The sequence below is a fragment of the Thermomyces dupontii genome (genome assembly GCF_041956625.1).
Source record: "Thermomyces dupontii strain NRRL 2155 unplaced genomic scaffold VTN31scaffold_1, whole genome shotgun sequence".
Classification (NCBI taxonomy): Eukaryota; Fungi; Ascomycota; class Eurotiomycetes; order Eurotiales; family Trichocomaceae; genus Thermomyces; species Thermomyces dupontii.
In genome coordinates this window covers 1,493,184-1,510,478 of record NW_027192307.1, presented here as the reverse complement: position 1 = coordinate 1,510,478, position 17,295 = coordinate 1,493,184, and the positions used below count along the sequence as shown (strand labels likewise).

General features: G+C 54.4%; 5 protein-coding genes across 5 annotated transcripts; 4 read left to right on the top strand and 1 right to left on the bottom strand.

Moving 5' to 3' along the window:
- Positions 1–211: 211 nt before the first annotated feature.
- VTN31DRAFT_559 (uncharacterized protein) lies at positions 212–1,682 on the top strand (the record flags this gene model as incomplete). Its single annotated transcript, XM_069406105.1, has 5 exons — positions 212–235; positions 290–514; positions 576–601; positions 653–669; positions 727–1,682. The coding sequence occupies 5 exons, from the start codon at positions 212–214 to the stop codon at positions 1,680–1,682; spliced, it is 1,248 nt and encodes a 415-aa protein (XP_069263415.1).
- A 233-nt stretch (positions 1,683–1,915) lies between these two features.
- VTN31DRAFT_558 (uncharacterized protein) lies at positions 1,916–4,448 on the bottom strand (the record flags this gene model as incomplete). The annotated part of the gene is made up of 3 exons (XM_069406094.1): positions 1,916–2,230; positions 2,301–4,283; positions 4,350–4,448. 3 exons carry the CDS (start codon positions 4,446–4,448, stop codon positions 1,916–1,918), a joined length of 2,397 nt encoding a protein of 798 aa, XP_069263414.1.
- A 1,169-nt stretch (positions 4,449–5,617) lies between these two features.
- VTN31DRAFT_557 (uncharacterized protein) lies at positions 5,618–8,141 on the top strand (the record flags this gene model as incomplete). Its single annotated transcript, XM_069406083.1, has 4 exons — positions 5,618–5,819; positions 5,881–6,068; positions 6,120–7,994; positions 8,055–8,141. The coding sequence occupies 4 exons, from the start codon at positions 5,618–5,620 to the stop codon at positions 8,139–8,141; spliced, it is 2,352 nt and encodes a 783-aa protein (XP_069263413.1).
- A 948-nt stretch (positions 8,142–9,089) lies between these two features.
- VTN31DRAFT_556 (uncharacterized protein) lies at positions 9,090–13,840 on the top strand (the record flags this gene model as incomplete). Its single annotated transcript, XM_069406072.1, has 3 exons — positions 9,090–9,812; positions 9,872–10,316; positions 10,455–13,840. 3 exons carry the CDS (start codon positions 9,090–9,092, stop codon positions 13,838–13,840), a joined length of 4,554 nt encoding a protein of 1,517 aa, XP_069263412.1.
- Positions 13,841–14,287: 447 nt separating this feature from the next.
- On the top strand, positions 14,288–16,911 carry VTN31DRAFT_555 (uncharacterized protein; the record flags this gene model as incomplete). Its single annotated transcript, XM_069406061.1, has 2 exons — positions 14,288–16,803; positions 16,866–16,911. 2 exons carry the CDS (start codon positions 14,288–14,290, stop codon positions 16,909–16,911), a joined length of 2,562 nt encoding a protein of 853 aa, XP_069263411.1.
- Between the last annotated feature and the right edge of the window lie 384 nt (positions 16,912–17,295).

The window sequence follows — 17,295 nt, the reverse complement described above, 5'->3', positions numbered from 1 at the left end:
GTGCCTCGTGAACCGTGTCAGAGAGGTCTGATAAACTCCGATAAACTGCTAGGCTAACAAGGCACGAGTACATGTCGTACTACTGCCGAGATAGCTTCAACTTCTCGGAAATCATCGCTTGTCCAACATTGGTCACCTTCAATCAATAATGCCCGACACATAGAAACAGCTGCATTTTTGCTGTGATTAAATCATTTCGAATTTGAGCCAAATGGCACGGTCAATTGCCGAAGCAGTACGTGTCTGTCAACTGGATTAATCATACAGCTCCGTATTGATGGGCTGGCAGGATTCCAAACCGCACGGCAATGGCCATTGCGAGTCTCACCTGGCGCGTCGCCCCGCGAGGAGCACGTCGCAGGGAGAAGTTGACAAAGGCGAGGAACAACCGCGAGCAAAACGGCCGGCATCCGACCAGGTTGGGGCCGCAGCGAACCTCATCTTGCTGACAGTGCCGACTTGGCTCGATGTGGGCGTCATCATCGCATTAATATTTGGTGGATGTTGTGGGAATGTATGCATAATGAATGTCGCTGGAGATGGTGATCATGCTGAACGGGGTGCGTGCTATATAGGTCTTTGCGCTGGAAGCAATTATCAAGTAATGATCCCACCGTCGTGGACGCGAAGGCCTTGTTTCTGACTGCGACAGGAGCGAGCCGGCTGCTGGTAAGAGCGGAGAACGATACCAAGATAAAGAAAACGGTCGTTGATCGCAGACTCCAGGGCCCCTGATCACCCTCAGCCAGTTCACCACCGTGGCGCTGTTCACGCTCCCCGGATTTGTATCCTGGGATGCTGGCTTGAGAGGACTGTTCCTCGCCCGGCGCGCCATTCCGCTTCGATCCTGGCTAGCATACACGGCTTTCTTCATGTCCGTCAACATGCTGAACAATTGGGCGTTTGCGTACCGCATCTCCGTGCCGCTACACATCATCCTGCGCTCCGGGGGGCCTGTCGCATCCATGGCAGTCGGGTACTTGTTTAACGGCCGGCGGTACACGCCAGGCCAGGTCCTGGCCGTCATTCTGCTGACCTGCGGCGTCTGCGGCGCCGCGCTAGCAGACGCCCAAGCGCAGGGCCGCTCCGTACACGTCGGGCCAGAAGCAGGCACCTCGGCGAGTTCCTTCATCACCGGCATCGCAATCCTCGCCGTCGCCATGCTGCTCGCGGCCTTTCAGGGCGTCTACGTCGACCGCCTCTATGCCGTCCACGGCTCTTCCCACTGGCGCGAGGCGCTTTTCTACTCTCACCTGCTCTCCCTGCCGTTTTTCATCCCGACGTATGGTCAGCTCACGCACCAGTTTGGCCAGATGCTCGCCTCGCCTCCTTTGCTTGAGACAACCGCGTCAGAATCTTTGCTCTTCTTTCTCGAGCATCTCCCAACCGCCGTCTTGCGCGCCCTTGCCCGTGCGCCGAGCCAGATCGTTTACCTCGTCCTGAACGGCCTTACGCAGTATGCTTGCATTCGCGGCGTCTATCTACTCGCCGCCAAGTCGTCGTCGCTGACCGTCACTATTGTCCTAAACATTCGCAAGCTGGTCTCGCTGCTGCTGTCAATCTATCTGTTTGGAAACCGCCTTGCACCGGGTGTTTTGCTCGGTGCGGTTTTGGTGTTTTTGGGTGGTGCGCTCTACGGCATTGAAGGGGCAAGGCGGAGGAAGACAGTCAAGGTGGCTTGATAGATTATCCATCCTCAGTTACTGTAGGTACATACAGCTAGAGTAGAAGATAGATGATGACATGCTCGTTTGTCGTTGCTGCATCGAAAACATGCTCAAAATAGGATTGCGATTGCTATACACACCGTGCGCCGTACTGTTTATACATTGCTCAACATACATCTCATCCGAGACATCGGACAAGAAAGGAGGAGAAAATAAAAAAAAAATACAAGTAACAGAAAACAAAAGAACTACAGCACCTCGCCAATGATTTTCGCAGCCTCCTTGTATGTCTCCAGCAACCGCTCGCACTTCTCCCGCTCCGCCTTGATCCCGTCATCCTCGTACAACAGCTCGTTGAACAGTTCTTCCTTGTAGAGCTCGCTGACAAGCCGGTTCTGCACCACGTCCTTGCTGTGGTTGACCAGGAGGTGCATAATCGCCTTCGGCACCTGGTCCGCGATTGTCTCCCGGACTATGTTAAAGTACGACGAGATCAGCCGCCGGATAAGCTCCGTCTCCATCAGTTCGCGCTCCGTCAAGCTCGACTCCGGGTCGTCGTGGGGCTGCGATTGTTAGTCAACATGCAATTACAGAAAACTTGTTGATGTCCTTTAGGTGGGAGAGGGAACTTACGAATTGAAGGTCTCCGGCCTGCTCCTGAGCCGGTCCACTATATTGCTCCTGCGTCTGTGACAGGATCGACGACCGTGCATCTCCCCGCTGCAGGCTGTGACTGACGCTCCCCTCCGACGAGTGGCCCCGTCGGCTGGTAGTTGCGGCAGAGGTCGACGGCAACGGTCCCGCCGACGACGTGTTGTTACCATCCTTGCCGAAGAAGTAGTTTAAGAACGAGTCCCTGGTCGTGTTGCCGGTCCCCAACCGCGGCGGGGACGCCGATGTGTGCTGCGCTCCGTTCACCGCCGCCGTCACCCCACCTTCTCGCGTGAGATGCGGCGACATGCTTCTGCTGCTATTTGCGCTTCGGATTGGGATCGGCCGGCCCTTATGGTCAGTCTGCTGCTCCTCTTCTTCCTCCGCTGTGCCATTCGCGTCGGCAAGTTCCCGCATCCGGCGTCGCTCCCGCCTCTTCTTCTCCTCCGCAAGGAGCGCCTTCCTCTCCTGCTCCTGCTGACTCTGAATCACCGACTGCATGGCCGCTGCGGCGCCCAAGAAGTTCGGATGATTCGTGTTAATGTAGGCTCGTTGGATGGCGATCAGGGACTCAACGTAGCTCGAGCACGGGCCGAGCCGCTCACGGAGGAGATCCGACACAACCTCGATCAGCTTGGCTTGCAAACGCGGGAACCGCGACAGCTCCTGCGAGCCACATGTATGGCAGATCTTGATCAACTCCTCGTAAACCAGCTCAACACATCGTTGGCTGGGGATCTCCAAGAGCTTGATTTGCGGCTTGACCAAGAGATCAAAGGCCATTTCAGGAACAAACAAACTTGGCCGTGGACCCGTGGAGTTGCGGATCGCCGTCCGGATATCATTTGTCGTGAGATTCTGAGTCGGGTCGATAGACTGTAGAGCGTTTCCAAATACCGAGTTGAAGATATAGTAGATCCGCGCCCCGCCACACAGCTCCTTAGTTGAGATCTCCGAGGATGTGCCGTCAATGGAAGCGATAAACGAAGATGCAAAACGCGTCATCAGCTGCAGAATCAACGAGCCTCGGTGTTCCTTGCCGCTGAACTGCTTGTTCCCGTAGCTGGCTAGCTCTTGTTGCGTCTGTCCCATCAACGTGTTCAAACGAGCCTTGATGTCGGGCAACCGGTCTCGAATGTGGGCCATCAGGGTGTTGTTCAACGTCTTCGCCAGGAACTGCGTCCCGCAGCGATTCGCCATGTTCCGGTACGCAGGATGGTGTCGGAAGAACTCTTCTTCGGACTTGAGCGCTTCCGAAAGCGGCTTCCCATTCTGGATATCTTGCTGGGATCGGTTGATCACGCCAATGAAGCCCAGTTTAAGGGGATACACCCGACCCGTCAAGATGTCCAAGGCGTTGGTGCCATGGTCCATCAGGTCCAGCTTGGTCAAGACCCCAATCGTCCGGCGACCGACGGGATCGACTTGGCGGGCCAGCTTCAGCGCTTCTGAGTTGACCAGGTCGACATTCGCGGGTGAGACGGCCAGAATGATGCTGTTGGGCTTCGCGATATACTCCAGGATCAGTGTGCGGGTTTGCTTCTCGATATCCGACGGCTGATCGCCAATGGGCACCTTTGTCAGACCCGGTAAATCCACCAGCGTCAAGTTGAGAACATGAGGAGAGAAGATCTTCAGATTAATCGGCTGGCGGTTAATGCCCTTGTTGTTTCCCGCGATCCGTGTCGTTTCATTTTCGATCTCTTGCTTCACCTGCGCAAAGTCCTCGAATTTGCGGCCCGGCAGATGATGAAACTCTGCCCATTCTCCATGTAAAGCCACGCTCGATGCGGAATGGGGAACATCAGCCGAGTTGCTCTGGCTTTCGTCATCGCTCGGGACGTTGATTAGCTGGAGGATCAAGGGTCGTCTTGTCACGATCCCGCTTCCTCTCGGCAAAAAGTCGCGGCCGACAATATTTTCGAGTACTGAAGATTTTCCCGAAGACTGGGAGCCAACGACAACCTATCCACACAACCAAACAACTTGCGTTAGCATCATTTCCAGGACTCACGGGTCCGCATCGCTTACAATCTGTGGGAGGTCCAAAGAGTCGTTGCCGATGGTGTTGAAGACCAAGTCTTGCAACTTGTTCACCGTGCGGAGCAAGTCGTCTCCGAGCGACGCCATGGTGACTGACTCTCTGCAGAATCGACTCGATGGGCCAGACAGCCAAAGTCACTATGGGAGGACCAAGGCCGCCCTTGATACAGTAGCTCCAGGCCAGGCCTGCATAATATTATCTTCGCCAAGATGACGGCGGGCTGGGACCGCGGATGGATCACATGAGTGCACGTGACCTAAGCGGAACCCTTCGCCAGTTGGCCTTGGGGCCCTTGCGCGAAGGATCATCTTGATGGTGAGGCTTCCCGGTGTCAGAGAAGGCTCAAGCTCAGACAAACATTGTTTTGATGCTTTGGCGCATGTACTAACTATGAGGTGTTTGTTTCGGGGGACTGAGGATGAATCTCTCAACAGTGCGAATATTGAATCATGACAATGGACTACTGTATTCCGTAAGTACTTCGCATACCTACCTACACATGCCCAGCAGTTACTTAGGTTATTGTTTCGAGGCGGGAATGGCTTCAGTCTCTACATTGTCAAGATTTGTTGTGTGATCCTTGATTCTTCCTATGGGATGAGGAGGAGTTTGAATTGCTCGATCATTTTTAGCCTACCTAAGTTGTAACCGCAGTACGGAGTACTTTAAGCATGAGAAATCAGGTCTTGTGGCCTCAGGCAGGAAGTTCTCCCAAGAATGCCAAGGTAAGCACTTTTCCGACTAACCCTCATCAGGTTAGAGCATAAACCAAGGAACCTAATTGGCTGAGTTATTGAACCAGCGTCCCTCCAAAGGCCAGGCTCAAGAGGAGGTCAACATTGGGTTACGAATGATTTCATGCTCGACCATCATTGACCTTCACGAAGCTCGACGTCGATCTGTCGCACTTCCCGATTTCGTTTTGCTCATTCGTCGGTCTCGGCGATCACACGTTTGCTGGAATTTGTAAGTCCAGTTGATTCCCCTACCGATAGTTGGTATGGTCGCGCATGGGGCTGGGAAAGGTGTCCGATTGTTACTGCCTACGAGTACCAGGGCGACATCATCAGGCGGAGGGGAAATGAATCGTTTGGAATCTCGCTGACTTCGATGTGCGTTTAGACCTGTTACATCGAATATATATCCATCACCGGACTCACTTCTCCCATCATTGATGTCATAGCGGCCCGCGCCCCTCTTCTTCTGTATTCCCCTCAATCAAGCTGTTTGCGGGTCGCGCAGATCTCCCGGAGCAATGGCCTCGCTCAACCTCTCGACCAACGGCCCGGCCATCACCAAGAGCTATCAATCGGTCATCAATGCCGCCCTTCCAAGCGGGTCCGCATCGCCAACCTATGGTCAATGGGCGGTGTTTGCGGTGTCAACCCCGCTCGTGAATGCGTTTCAACCAGATTCAGGGAAGAAGGAGAGCGTGTTGAAGGTGCAGAGCACTGGAGGTCCGTGGGTATGCTTCATTCGAACAATCATGATGTGGCTGACCGTTGCGCGCCTGGACAGACGGTGAACTGGCCGATCTGATTGACGAGTTCTCGGAGGGCAAGATCCAGTTCGGCTTTCTCAAGATCAAGGATCCCAACACGGGTCTGCCCAAGAACGTTCTGATTGCTTGGTGTGGAGAGGGTGTGCCGGAGAGGACCAAGGGCTACTTCACCAGTCATCTCGCGACCGTCTCCAAGTTCCTCCAGGTGAGTCAGCATCCAGGAAGGGCACGTTCTCCCCGTTCTGACCTCGTGCAGGGTTATCATGTCCAGATTACAGCTCGCTCGGATCGGGACCTGACTCCAGAGGGAATTCTCCAGAAAGTCTCGGATGCTTCGGGCGCCAAATACTCCTCTTCTGACGCCCCACCTGCTCCAGCGGCTGCGCCCGCTAAGCCCCCTGTAGCAACGAAGCCTGTTTTCACACCGAGCCGGACGGGTGCGTTCTCTACTCCTGCTCCGGCGCCTCCGAAGCGCACCGTTGCGCCCAAGGTGGAGGCAACCGATGATGATGGCTGGGGTCCGGATGCGCCACCAGTGACTCGGACGGAACTAGAAAAAGTTCCCTCCGCATACCAGCCAACGAAAGTAGACATCAAACAGCTTGCCTCTCAGAAGCCCGCAGAGCCCAAGTTCAAAAGCCCTGAGTTGAAAGAAAGGACCGACGTGGTGAAGGGAGGATACCAGCCAGTCGGAAAGGTCGATATTGCCGAGATTCGAAGACAGGCGGCTGAGAAGGGAGAGAAGGTCGATGACAAGCCTGAGCCCGTTAAGGGGGCCTATGAGCCCGTTGGCAAAGTCGATATCGCTGCGCTTCGGGCTCGTGCCCAACCCTCGGCCCGTTCCCCCTCGCCCCCCTCTGTGCCCGAATCAAGCCAACCGAAATCCGTGTCAGAGCGTTCCGCAGCATTCCAGTCCGCTGAGCGCCTCACGTCCTTACCAAAGCCCAAGGTGACCAATCGGTTTGCCGGTAATCAGACATTCACAGGAACGAAGGCACCGCTTCCTGGCGATACCGTCGCTCCGAAGACCACACCGAGTACTGTTGGTCGTACCAGTCGGACCTTCGCCGATGAAGGCGGCAAGACTCCGGCACAGCTGTGGGCAGAGAGAAAGGCTAAAGAAAGGGGCACTCCAGTTTCTAGCACCGTGTCCAGTTCCCCAATGCAAACCCAGACCCCATCAGGTGAGGGAGGCTGGAAGAGTTCGTACACTGGCAGAACATGGGCTCCAGTACAAACGACGCATACTGGCGTGTCGTCTAGCAGCAGCGCTGCTCAACAGCAAGAGAGCGCCCGTGAAGAGCCAGAACCACAGCCAGAGCCGACTCCCTCTGTCAGCTCTATCCGTGATCGCTTCGCTGCTCCTCAGCCGAGCGCCGATTCTGCACCCCCGCCGCCGCCTCCAGTGGATACCAGCAACAAGCCGAATGCTGGCCGTGATGTTCCAGTGCCAGGACTCACTTCCGCCGAGGAGGAGCCTGAGCGCGAAATCAAACAACCTGTTCCGGACCCCCCTCAACAGCCGCGTTCTCCAACTCCACCGACACCCCAGAGGGAGAGCTCGCCTATTCGCGTAGCCGTGCCCGTTAGTCGTACTGCCCCGGAAGAAAATGTGCAAGATGCGCATGAGGAGATTAACGGGCCACCTCAGCCTCTCCCTATTCGCAGTATGGCAGAGGCTGCTCCCAAGGAAGAGGAGCTCGAGGAGCCTGCTCATGACCCCGCTCGTGCCACCGCGGAGGCTATCACGCACAAAGCTGGAGAGGGATCCTCTATTCGGGCCATCGCTCAGTACGATTATGACAGGGCGGAGGACAACGAGATTGATCTCCGGGAAGGCGAGACCATCACGGACATTCAAATGGTCGATGACGACTGGTGGCTGGGCGTTAACTCGAAAGGCGAGCAGGGACTCTTCCCCAGCAACTATGTGGAACTTGTCGAGTCCCAGCCTTCGGGCGTCGCTGCGCACCAGCAGCATGAACAGCGCGAGACAGCGCCGACGTCCCAGCAGGCGGATGAACCACATGCGCCGGCCGCTCGCGGTCCTACTGCTACTGCGCTGTACGATTACGAGGCTGCCGAAGAGAACGAAATCAGTTTTCCAGAGGGTGCCAAAATCGTCAACATCGTAAGTGAACCGCCCGTCTCCTTTTTTCCCCCAAGCGATTGAAAGCTAACCCTGTCGAAGGAGTTTCCGGACGAAGACTGGTGGGCCGGAGAATACAACGGTCAACACGGACTCTTCCCGGCCAACTACGTACAATTGGATCAGTGATGACTTTGCGGATGAGTACATTGGCAAGTGTGTTGTGATCGGTCATCCGATCAAGCCAACCTTGGGGCGAATGAATGTTGTACAGTCGATGTCGTCTTCTTTCTTTGCCTGTGCTTGGAGTATACATAGCCCAATTCACAACGCCTCGTTGAATCGCAGTCACACCTGCAGTCCTGCACGGTTTGCCCCGTCAAAGCGAGCGTTCTACAGCTGTGTCAACTCTAGTACATCTGATGGGTTTCGAGGCAGTCAATTTGCTCCATATTCTTCAATTGATTATCCTCCATTCCCCTCCACTGCCCCTCCCAGTCAAGTCTGGGATGAGAGAAGCCTCAGCGGGATGGCGAGTTGGCCCATAGAGTACGGAGTGCTCATACATAGTACTCATTTATAGAAAGTCACGTGATCTGCGGAGCGTGATTGGTTATCAAAGTGAGGCGGCCCAGCCCCCACTACGCCGTCTTGTCCTCCGACAGTCTTCTTCCCTTCGCGTTCTCCTGGATATATCAACCAAAAAAAGCTCCCAAGATTCCAGTTGAACAGCTGCAAAGGATGGTGATAAGCTTTCTATCACTGCCCTGTCTCCCCCCTCTAGTCCCTTGAAGGTCAAAACTTCTAGGGACGAACCACTTGCTGTTCGGTACTGCTTTCCCCCCTGGATCAAAACACCCATGTTCATGCAGACGAGCCCGGGCAATACTCCATGAGTATTCCCGGAATCAGGCGCGTCAAGAAGAGCTCTGTTCATTCGCATGTAGGCCGTGTTTGGGACTACACGCGCTGAACTGTATTTACACTGTTTCCCCTACTATATTTGCCTTTGATACCCCCTCTCACCTGCCTTGGAAGTCCTTTCCAGTCGCTGATAAATGTGAAGTCACCTGTTGTTTCCTCGCTTCCAGGAACAGCCTGGATCGGACTTACTGGCTCACCTGCAGGATCCACGCTATGGAGCCGTCACGAGATACCCTCTCGCCCCGGCAAAACGGGGCGTCGCAGGTGCCAGGGACTGAGCCGCCTGCACTGTCTTCTAGGGTTTTGTACGCGGTCCCCGATGCCCCGGGATGGCATGGGGACCGAAAGCGCAAGGTGCCTAGTGTGGACACTTCTCCCATGACGCATGGATTCCCACAGAGATTCCAGGATCGCAATGCGCGGCCCGTTGATGAGGAAGAAGTGGTGCATCTGCCCAAACGGCCAAGGATGAATGCAAGTCCCGCATGCCCCAGATCTTCAATACCCACGGACAGATCCAAATTGCCGTTGGAAATTTGGCATCATATCTTTACATTTCTGCCCCCTTTTACCCTAGGAAGACTGCTTCGCGTGAATAAAGTATTCAATGCATCCCTTACCCCTAAGAAGGATGACTGTCCGGTTCCCACTACCTCTCAGGGTGTTCTCAAAACACGGACCCCAGCTGCAATCTGGATCAAGTCCCGGAACAACACCTTCCCGAACGTGCCCCGTCCTTTGAATAACATGAGCGAACTGGAAATGTGGCGACTAATCGGCGCAGCCTTTTGCCAATTTTGCAAGAAACGTCCTGATGCCGGTGCATCTTCGGATAAGCCAGCCTCGGAAAAGGGCCCTAGTTTTGACGGAGTCCGTATTATCTGGCCATTCGCCATCCGGACATGCGTGGATTGTTTTCTGTCGAAGACTCAGAAGGTGTGTAATAATCCATCCTCAAGATTTCGCTGCGCACAAACTGATTCTGTCGCTTACAGGAGGTGGATTTGGTCCTGTCGCCATTTCCCGCACTTCTTATTCCCGCCCTTCCGTTTTGCCTGGCTACCCCGTCATTGGACATCATTTCCTCGGTGGCCCTAAGGTCCAATCCCCTGTCATCGGACCTGGAGATAACAAAATACTATTACACTCCCCACATCACCAAACTGCTCAGAGACCTTGAGGAGGTCAAAACCTTAGGCTATGCTGCCGTGGAAGAATGGATCAAAGGTCAAGAAGTAGAAGGAAAGAGAAAGATGTCCGATACTGAGCGCTGGGAACAATGGGAAGCTGGCGGGGGCCTTCTTGCTGTTAGACGGGAGGGGCCGCATTTTCCAGACAGATACGAGCCACCGCTGAACTTGGGTTCGGCATTGGGAACCACTTCAGCAGGCAGGCAGGCCGATAAAAAGAGTCCTGGAGACCGTACATCCGATGTGCATGGTATGTCTCTGATTTTTCTCATGGCTGTGGAAATGCAATGCCACACCAAGGATCATCGAGGGTTTTATTCCTTACGGTGAATGTGTGATACTTTAGATGTTCGTAACCGACGAGAGCTAATATGCTGTGTACTTGAAGGGCAAGAGTTTTCTCGATCTGCCACATCACATACTAGCCAGGTCGAAAAATATGATGGGCCTGCACTTCCCCAACAAGCACGTCCCGAACCGAGCCTGCATGATGCGACAGAAGCAAAGGCGGCACGCCGAGCGGAAATTGAGCGTCGCTGCGCAGAACTGTCCCCGCCATTGACCCCAGCTCTCCTCAGCCACATGGACTCCTTCACAGCGGCAATTCAGATTCCCCATCCATTATCGGACAAGGACTGGGAAATTTTGAAACCGCGTCTCCTAGCACAGAGAGGAATGGCCGAAAAGAAAGAACAAGACCGGCCCCAGAAGATAAATGCCCTCCAGGGTAAATCGGATGAGCGCTTGCAGCAGGAATCCCGGATGAAAGAAGCCAAAGCATCTCTAGAGCGAGAGTGGGATGACGCGCAGCAGCCCGTCCGGGATCAAGTGGCCCTCTATGCCCAGGAAGTCATTGACAAGGATTGGAAAGGTGGTTCCGCTGTCACCAAGGATAAATGTCCACGCTTTGCGGCCGATGTCTTGATCCAAGTGCGCAAAAAGTTCTATGCCCACATCAAGGAGGAAGACACGTTGGCCAGAGCGTCTGGGAAACCTATCAAGGTTGATCCACCAAACGCGCCGCCCACTCGGATACTGACCTTGGAGAACCTGAAATGGGTGTTCAATGTCAAGGTAAAGCCGCTGACAGAGAAGTATCACCAAAGGGAGATTTTTCTTTGCAATGGCAGTGGCTGCGAGAAGAACTTCAAGTATTACGCCCTTGAAGGTGTGATTCAGCATTACGCTGCCAAGCACACCACCGACCTTAGTCGGGGCAGCATGGTGGTGTATTGGCGCGCGGAGTGGCCAGAAAAACCTCCGTTTCAACCGAACCCGGATGTTCCCAGGGGTAAACCTCACAAAGCTGGACATTCTGCCCAAGCGAGTGGGACTGGACACTACTTGATGACCCCAGAGCAGCGTCATCGGACACTAGGTGACCATCAGTCTCCACGCCCGTATGGGCCTTCGCCATTCCGTGCACCATACCCGTATTCCCAAGGGCCGTATCAACCGCCTTCACCCAGCATAAGTCCATATTTCCCTGCATCAAATGCTGGTTATGTCTACCCGCCTCCGCCAACAGCAAATCCAACCACATCCTACGAGAGTAATACTTCTCAACTCACGTACGCTTCTCCCCACATGAGCCAGGCCCGTCCTGCAAACCATCAATCTCTTGATTCCCGGCCACCGCAGGCTCATTCGTCTTCCGGGCAGGGGACTTCCGTCCAGACGCATGTGATGGGTTCGGAGAGCGTTCGCGATGCGAACGTTAACCTCAGTGACTATCGAAAACAGCTGGACGAGTTGGCACGAGCTGCCCGGGAGGTGTGGAATGCGACTACCAAGGTCAAGAATCTCCAGAATTGTGTGCGTGCCTACGTTTTGATATTCCACGTTATTATCTCGATCAGACGCCGCTTCGGTCATGACCCAACCATTGCTCTCTTCGTGGACGGATTGAACAACCATCCGAAAATGAAGCCGATTCAGAGCCTGAGCGGAGTTGCCTGTAAAATCTGCACGGAGCAATTCCACAAGGCCAAGACAAGAAAGGGGTGGCCGCGGCCGACTCATACTTATCACCTTCCAGCTCTTGTCAGTCATTTTCAGTCGATGCACTTGGAGCACGACAGGCGGAGATCCGGCGTCGATTCGCAACGCGAAGGTGCATTGACATCGAACTGGGGCGCTGATATGGTTTTCCTACCCTCTCCTAGCTTTGTCAAAACTTTTCTTCATGGGCTGGATCGAAAGAACCCGAAGTCACGCCTTCTGGTGGAAGCCTTCCACGAGGGTATGCCACTCCGGTTGGACCCTCCAGCAACAGACACCCACACTGAAGCTCGACCGCTTGTCCAAACGAACAAATCATCCGGTCCCCATCATCCACCCAGCCAGCCATCTATTGCTCCTCCTTCTCGACGTGTTGATGATACATCAACCAGTCCCAAGCAGTACCCATCGACTCAGGCGGACCATCAGCCCCCTACCAGATATACAATGCCCCAATCTTCTCGTCCAGCTCGAGAACTTAGCGAGGATCGCCGAGCTCATGAAGCACAGCATGAGCACCGAGGCGTCGTTAGTCAAGGAAATAATCGCGACAGCTTGGTGAATTTAGCAGATCGCGACTTTGCTCAGAGCGGTCTTGCCTACGACGCGCCGCAGGTCCCCGATTCCGGGGACGGCAATGTTTACCATGTTTCCCGGGTACAACCTCTCGCACAACAAAGGTACCAAGCAAGGTTCGACGGTCCTAAATCGGGAACCCCAGTCCAGGGCAGCACCGCGGATCTGTACGATGCCTACGGGCGTCGATACGTTCGTCACTCGCCGAATCTCTATGAGGCAAGGCCTCTGCCGCAGTTGGCCAGCAGAAACGCCCAGATGGAGCTTCGACCTCGCCATGATGAACTTGGTCATCCTGATAAATCCGGGTTGCCTGAAGACAAAGTCCACGTCAAAAAAGAGCATGATGAGGAGGCCAGTGCCGCCGACAGATTTCTGGACAGTCTCGCAGTAGGACAAGAGCTGGAGACGGACAGACATCAGAGCAATGGTTCCCATTCGGAAATCAAGCCAGAGAGGACATCGAGTCATCAGGGGCGGCATGACTTTTGCGTCGTGGAAGATCTTCAACGACCGCACTATGTTCATTATGGCGGACCCACAGAACACGTTTCCAGAGGCTCCCCAGCGTCTTACGCGGACGGTACGTGGGTACGTGGTGCTCATGGCCCCCACGAGGGCGAGATACGCTTGGAACCGCATGATCAGGTGCGCCCAACATTCCGACGCTCTCCTGACGTGGTCCATGTCCGCTACTCCCGCAAGGTCTCAGGCGTGTCAGAAGTCCGACGGTCGGGCAGCCGTTTTGAACGGTATGAGGCGCAGCGTCAAGAATCGCTGCGACCGCGGTCCCGCTCGCCATCGATGCAGGAGGGCGTCATTCACGATGGGCATTTCCCGGACGAGCCCAGCTCACAACACCCTGTTCGACCTCGCTCGGTGTACGGCGACCACGGGCATCCCCGGCATCAACGTGTGGAGATGGCGGCTTACTCGCGTGCTGCGCCTGCAGAGGTTTATCGTTACGTGGAAGATGTGAGCATGGAGCCATATTACGACGACACGATCGAGTATGTGCCTCCGTCCGCGACGCGCTACGTGGAGCGGACGCTCCCGCACGACCCGCCGCGTACGGCACCGTATGAGGTCGTCTACACTGCACAAGACCATGCGGACCTTGCCCACGGTGGGCGCGGGGCCTCGCCAATCTCGCAAAGTGCTGGAGATGTCCCGCGCCGAGTGGGACAATATCACTAGCATGTTCTATGTCTTGTATCAATAGAAAACCCTGTATACTGGATGATTCCGAGTACAGAACTACCCGCTGTCTAGTGTAATAATGATTGAATCAAACTGCGACTGGGTGTACTGTACCCACTTCTATCCATATGGAGCTCAAGCTTTTCAGAATGCCTGGTTCCTGAACCTTATCGTCATTTTGATATGATTGGTTAAGTAACGATGACCATGCTGTAGTCATACCGTAATTTCATTGTCCGGGACCCATGTTGCACCATTATCAACCGTTTTGAGTCTGTATCAATCGAAGATCAATCTCAACCTTTGCGTCTTTATCTTTGCGTGACTTTAGATCGCCTCAGAGGTCATTCAAGAGCTCCAGTCCTCCGACAAGTGGCAACGAGGCTCGCTCCCAGCCGTCACCGCAGCTTGTTCGGGGCAGATTTTTTTTTTCCCTTGACAACCATGAGCGCGCATGACTCCAGCCACCTCCACTCCTGTATGACAACCAAAAGACCACCGACCAGTGACGCAGCCGCCCAAACAGACCCGCTAGACGCCGGTCTGGAGCTTGCAGCCCAGAAGCCACGAAATCATCGGCAGGAGCCCGCGGAGCATTCCGCCGATTTCAACGCAGAGGACGCGAATGGGACAGCATCTGAGGGCACTTCGTCCGACGAGAACATCCTGCCGCGCGATCGAATGCCGCGAACTCCGACCTACGACTACGCTGACGAGAAATCAATGAGTCATGCGGAAGCGAAACTTTTCTATCACAGAACTCGATCGTTGAGGGACGCTGGCAGCGATTCACCGAAACTCTCGCCCATGGCCAGCCCCAACCCCCCTTCAGGCGCCTCCCAAGCCGACCCCGCAAGTGGTCCCGGTAGTAGTCCGCAGCTGCCAGCCGACGCAACGGCACAGTCCCGAGGTGTATCGCCCTTCTCTCCGGCGCAAGGTGGAAGTCGATTCGCCACTGAACAGACGTCGGGACTTTCCAGTGCGTCCCAGCCGATGGACCTGCTAGTGGCCCAGACTCTAGGACTAGGAATCACCGATAAAATTGCCCTGGATAGCGATGCAGTGACCACCGAGCTGAGTATTGTGTGTCAGAAAATTCAGAGCCTACGAGAGCGGCGACGCAAGTATATCGAGCTGTCGCTACAGGGCCCCAATGACAACCCCAAAGATAGGGATGACTGGGTAATCTATCCGCCACCTCCAGAACCCTACTGGGACTCCAACAAGGATGGTTTCCCGGAGTCCAAGCCACAAACTAATGAGGCGGAAAACGCCGACAACGCACGCAAAAAGAGAAAGATGGGTCAGGACATTGGCGAGGACTTCCACATTGAGGATCTCCTTCCTGTCCCTGGCCCGTCGGAGATGGTATTTCGACTGGACTCGAACAGTGTGTACCAGTTCTACGAGAATGAAGAGGCCGCCCAGGCAAATCGACCTATTGTAGAGGTGCCCTCGCTACGCGACTTTTACATGGACCTCGATGCCATTATCGACGTGTCCGCGGAGGGGCCCATCAAGTCCTTCGCATTCAAGCGGCTCAGTTATCTCGAAGGAAAGTTTCAGCTGTATACCCTGCTGAACGAGTACCAGGAGCTGGCCGACAGTAAGAAAGTGCCGCATCGAGACTTTTACAACGTGCGTAAGGTCGACACGCACGTGCATCACTCGTCGTGTATGAACCAGAAGCATCTACTACGATTCATCAAGAGCAAGATGAAGAAGTCGCCGGACGAGGTGGTTTTGTTCCGCGACGGGAAGCATTTGACACTGAGAGAAGTGTTTGAAAGCCTCAATCTGACGGCATACGACTTAAGCATTGATACTCTCGACATGCATGCTCACAAGGACTCATTTCACCGGTTCGACAAGTTCAATCTAAAGTATAATCCGGTAGGCGAATCGCGCCTGCGTGAGATCTTCCTGAAGACGGACAATCATATCAAGGGTCGCTACCTGGCCGAGATTACCAAGGAGGTGATTTCGGACCTGGAGTCGAGCAAGTATCAGATGGTGGAATGGCGGCTGTCGATCTATGGCCGAAACATCCACGAGTGGGACAAGTTGGCCGCTTGGGTAGTTGACAACAAGTTGTTTTCGCCTAATGTGCGCTGGCTCATCCAAGTGCCCCGACTCTACGACGTATACAAGTCGTCGGGTATGATTGAGAACTTCGAGGAGATTATTCGGAACGTATTCCAGCCGCTCTATGAGGTGACCAAGGATCCGTCCAGCCATCCCAAACTGCATATATTCCTGCAACGAGTGGTCGGATTTGACAGCGTCGACGACGAAAGCAAGGCCGAGCGTCGGCTGTACAAGAAATACCCAATTCCAAGCCAATGGAACACTAAACAGAACCCACCCTACAGCTATTGGATCTACTTTATGTATGCGAACATGGTCTCACTGAACGTCTGGCGCGCCCGGCGTGGGTTTAACACCTTCGTTATCCGACCTCACTGCGGCGAAGCTGGAGATCCGGACCACCTCGCGGTGGGCTTCCTTTGCTGCCACAGCATCAGCCACGGAATCCATCTCCGGAAAGTGCCGCTCCTGCAATACCTGTACTACCTGGATCAAATCGGCATTGCCATGTCCCCGCTGAGCAACAACGCCCTCTTCCTGACCTACGACAAAAACCCCTTCGCCAGCTTTTTCCGCAAGGGCCTCAACGTGTCGCTCTCGACGGACGATCCGCTGCAGTTCGCATTCACCAAGGAGCCGCTCATGGAGGAGTATGCCGTCGCCGCGCAGATCTACAAACTCAGTGCAGTGGACATGTGCGAGCTGGCAAAGCACTCGGTCGAGCAGAGCGGGTTTGAACTGGCCCTCAAGAAGCGTTGGTTGGGTCCGAATTGCCATCTGCCCGGCGTCGAAGGGAACAATATGGCCAAATCCAACGTGCCTGATTTGCGGGTGAAGTTCAGACATGACACCCTGACGGCGGAAAGATACCTGTACGTCGACTTAAATCCCCGAATATTGCTGGTCGTCGAGATTGCTAACGTTGGTTCTATAGCATCGAATCACACGCCAAACTTGCTTCGAAGAGCACTAGGGATTAGACGAGGCTTCCAGTCTCTTCACGTCTTGATGGCTTTCATTAATATAATGACCTGAGGACATTTCTGAACATGGTTTTTGATCAATGTTTGTCGTTGCGGCTTTGCGTTTCCAGTCTTCTCAATTGTCTCGATGTACCTAGAGCATTTCATTCCGATGCTCCTCCGATGGCTGTCCGCTTGCGCATGATGTCTTGTTGTATATGGTATATGATAGGCAGGATTCGGAGATAGACACCTGTGGATACTCTAGCTGAACGATGATGGAACTAGTCATGAATGACGATAGGTTGACAGAATTACATACGACTATATCTATGAAGGATTTCGAGGACGCTAAACAGTGCGTGGATCATGATACATTGTAAATATTATTAGGTAGCTGGT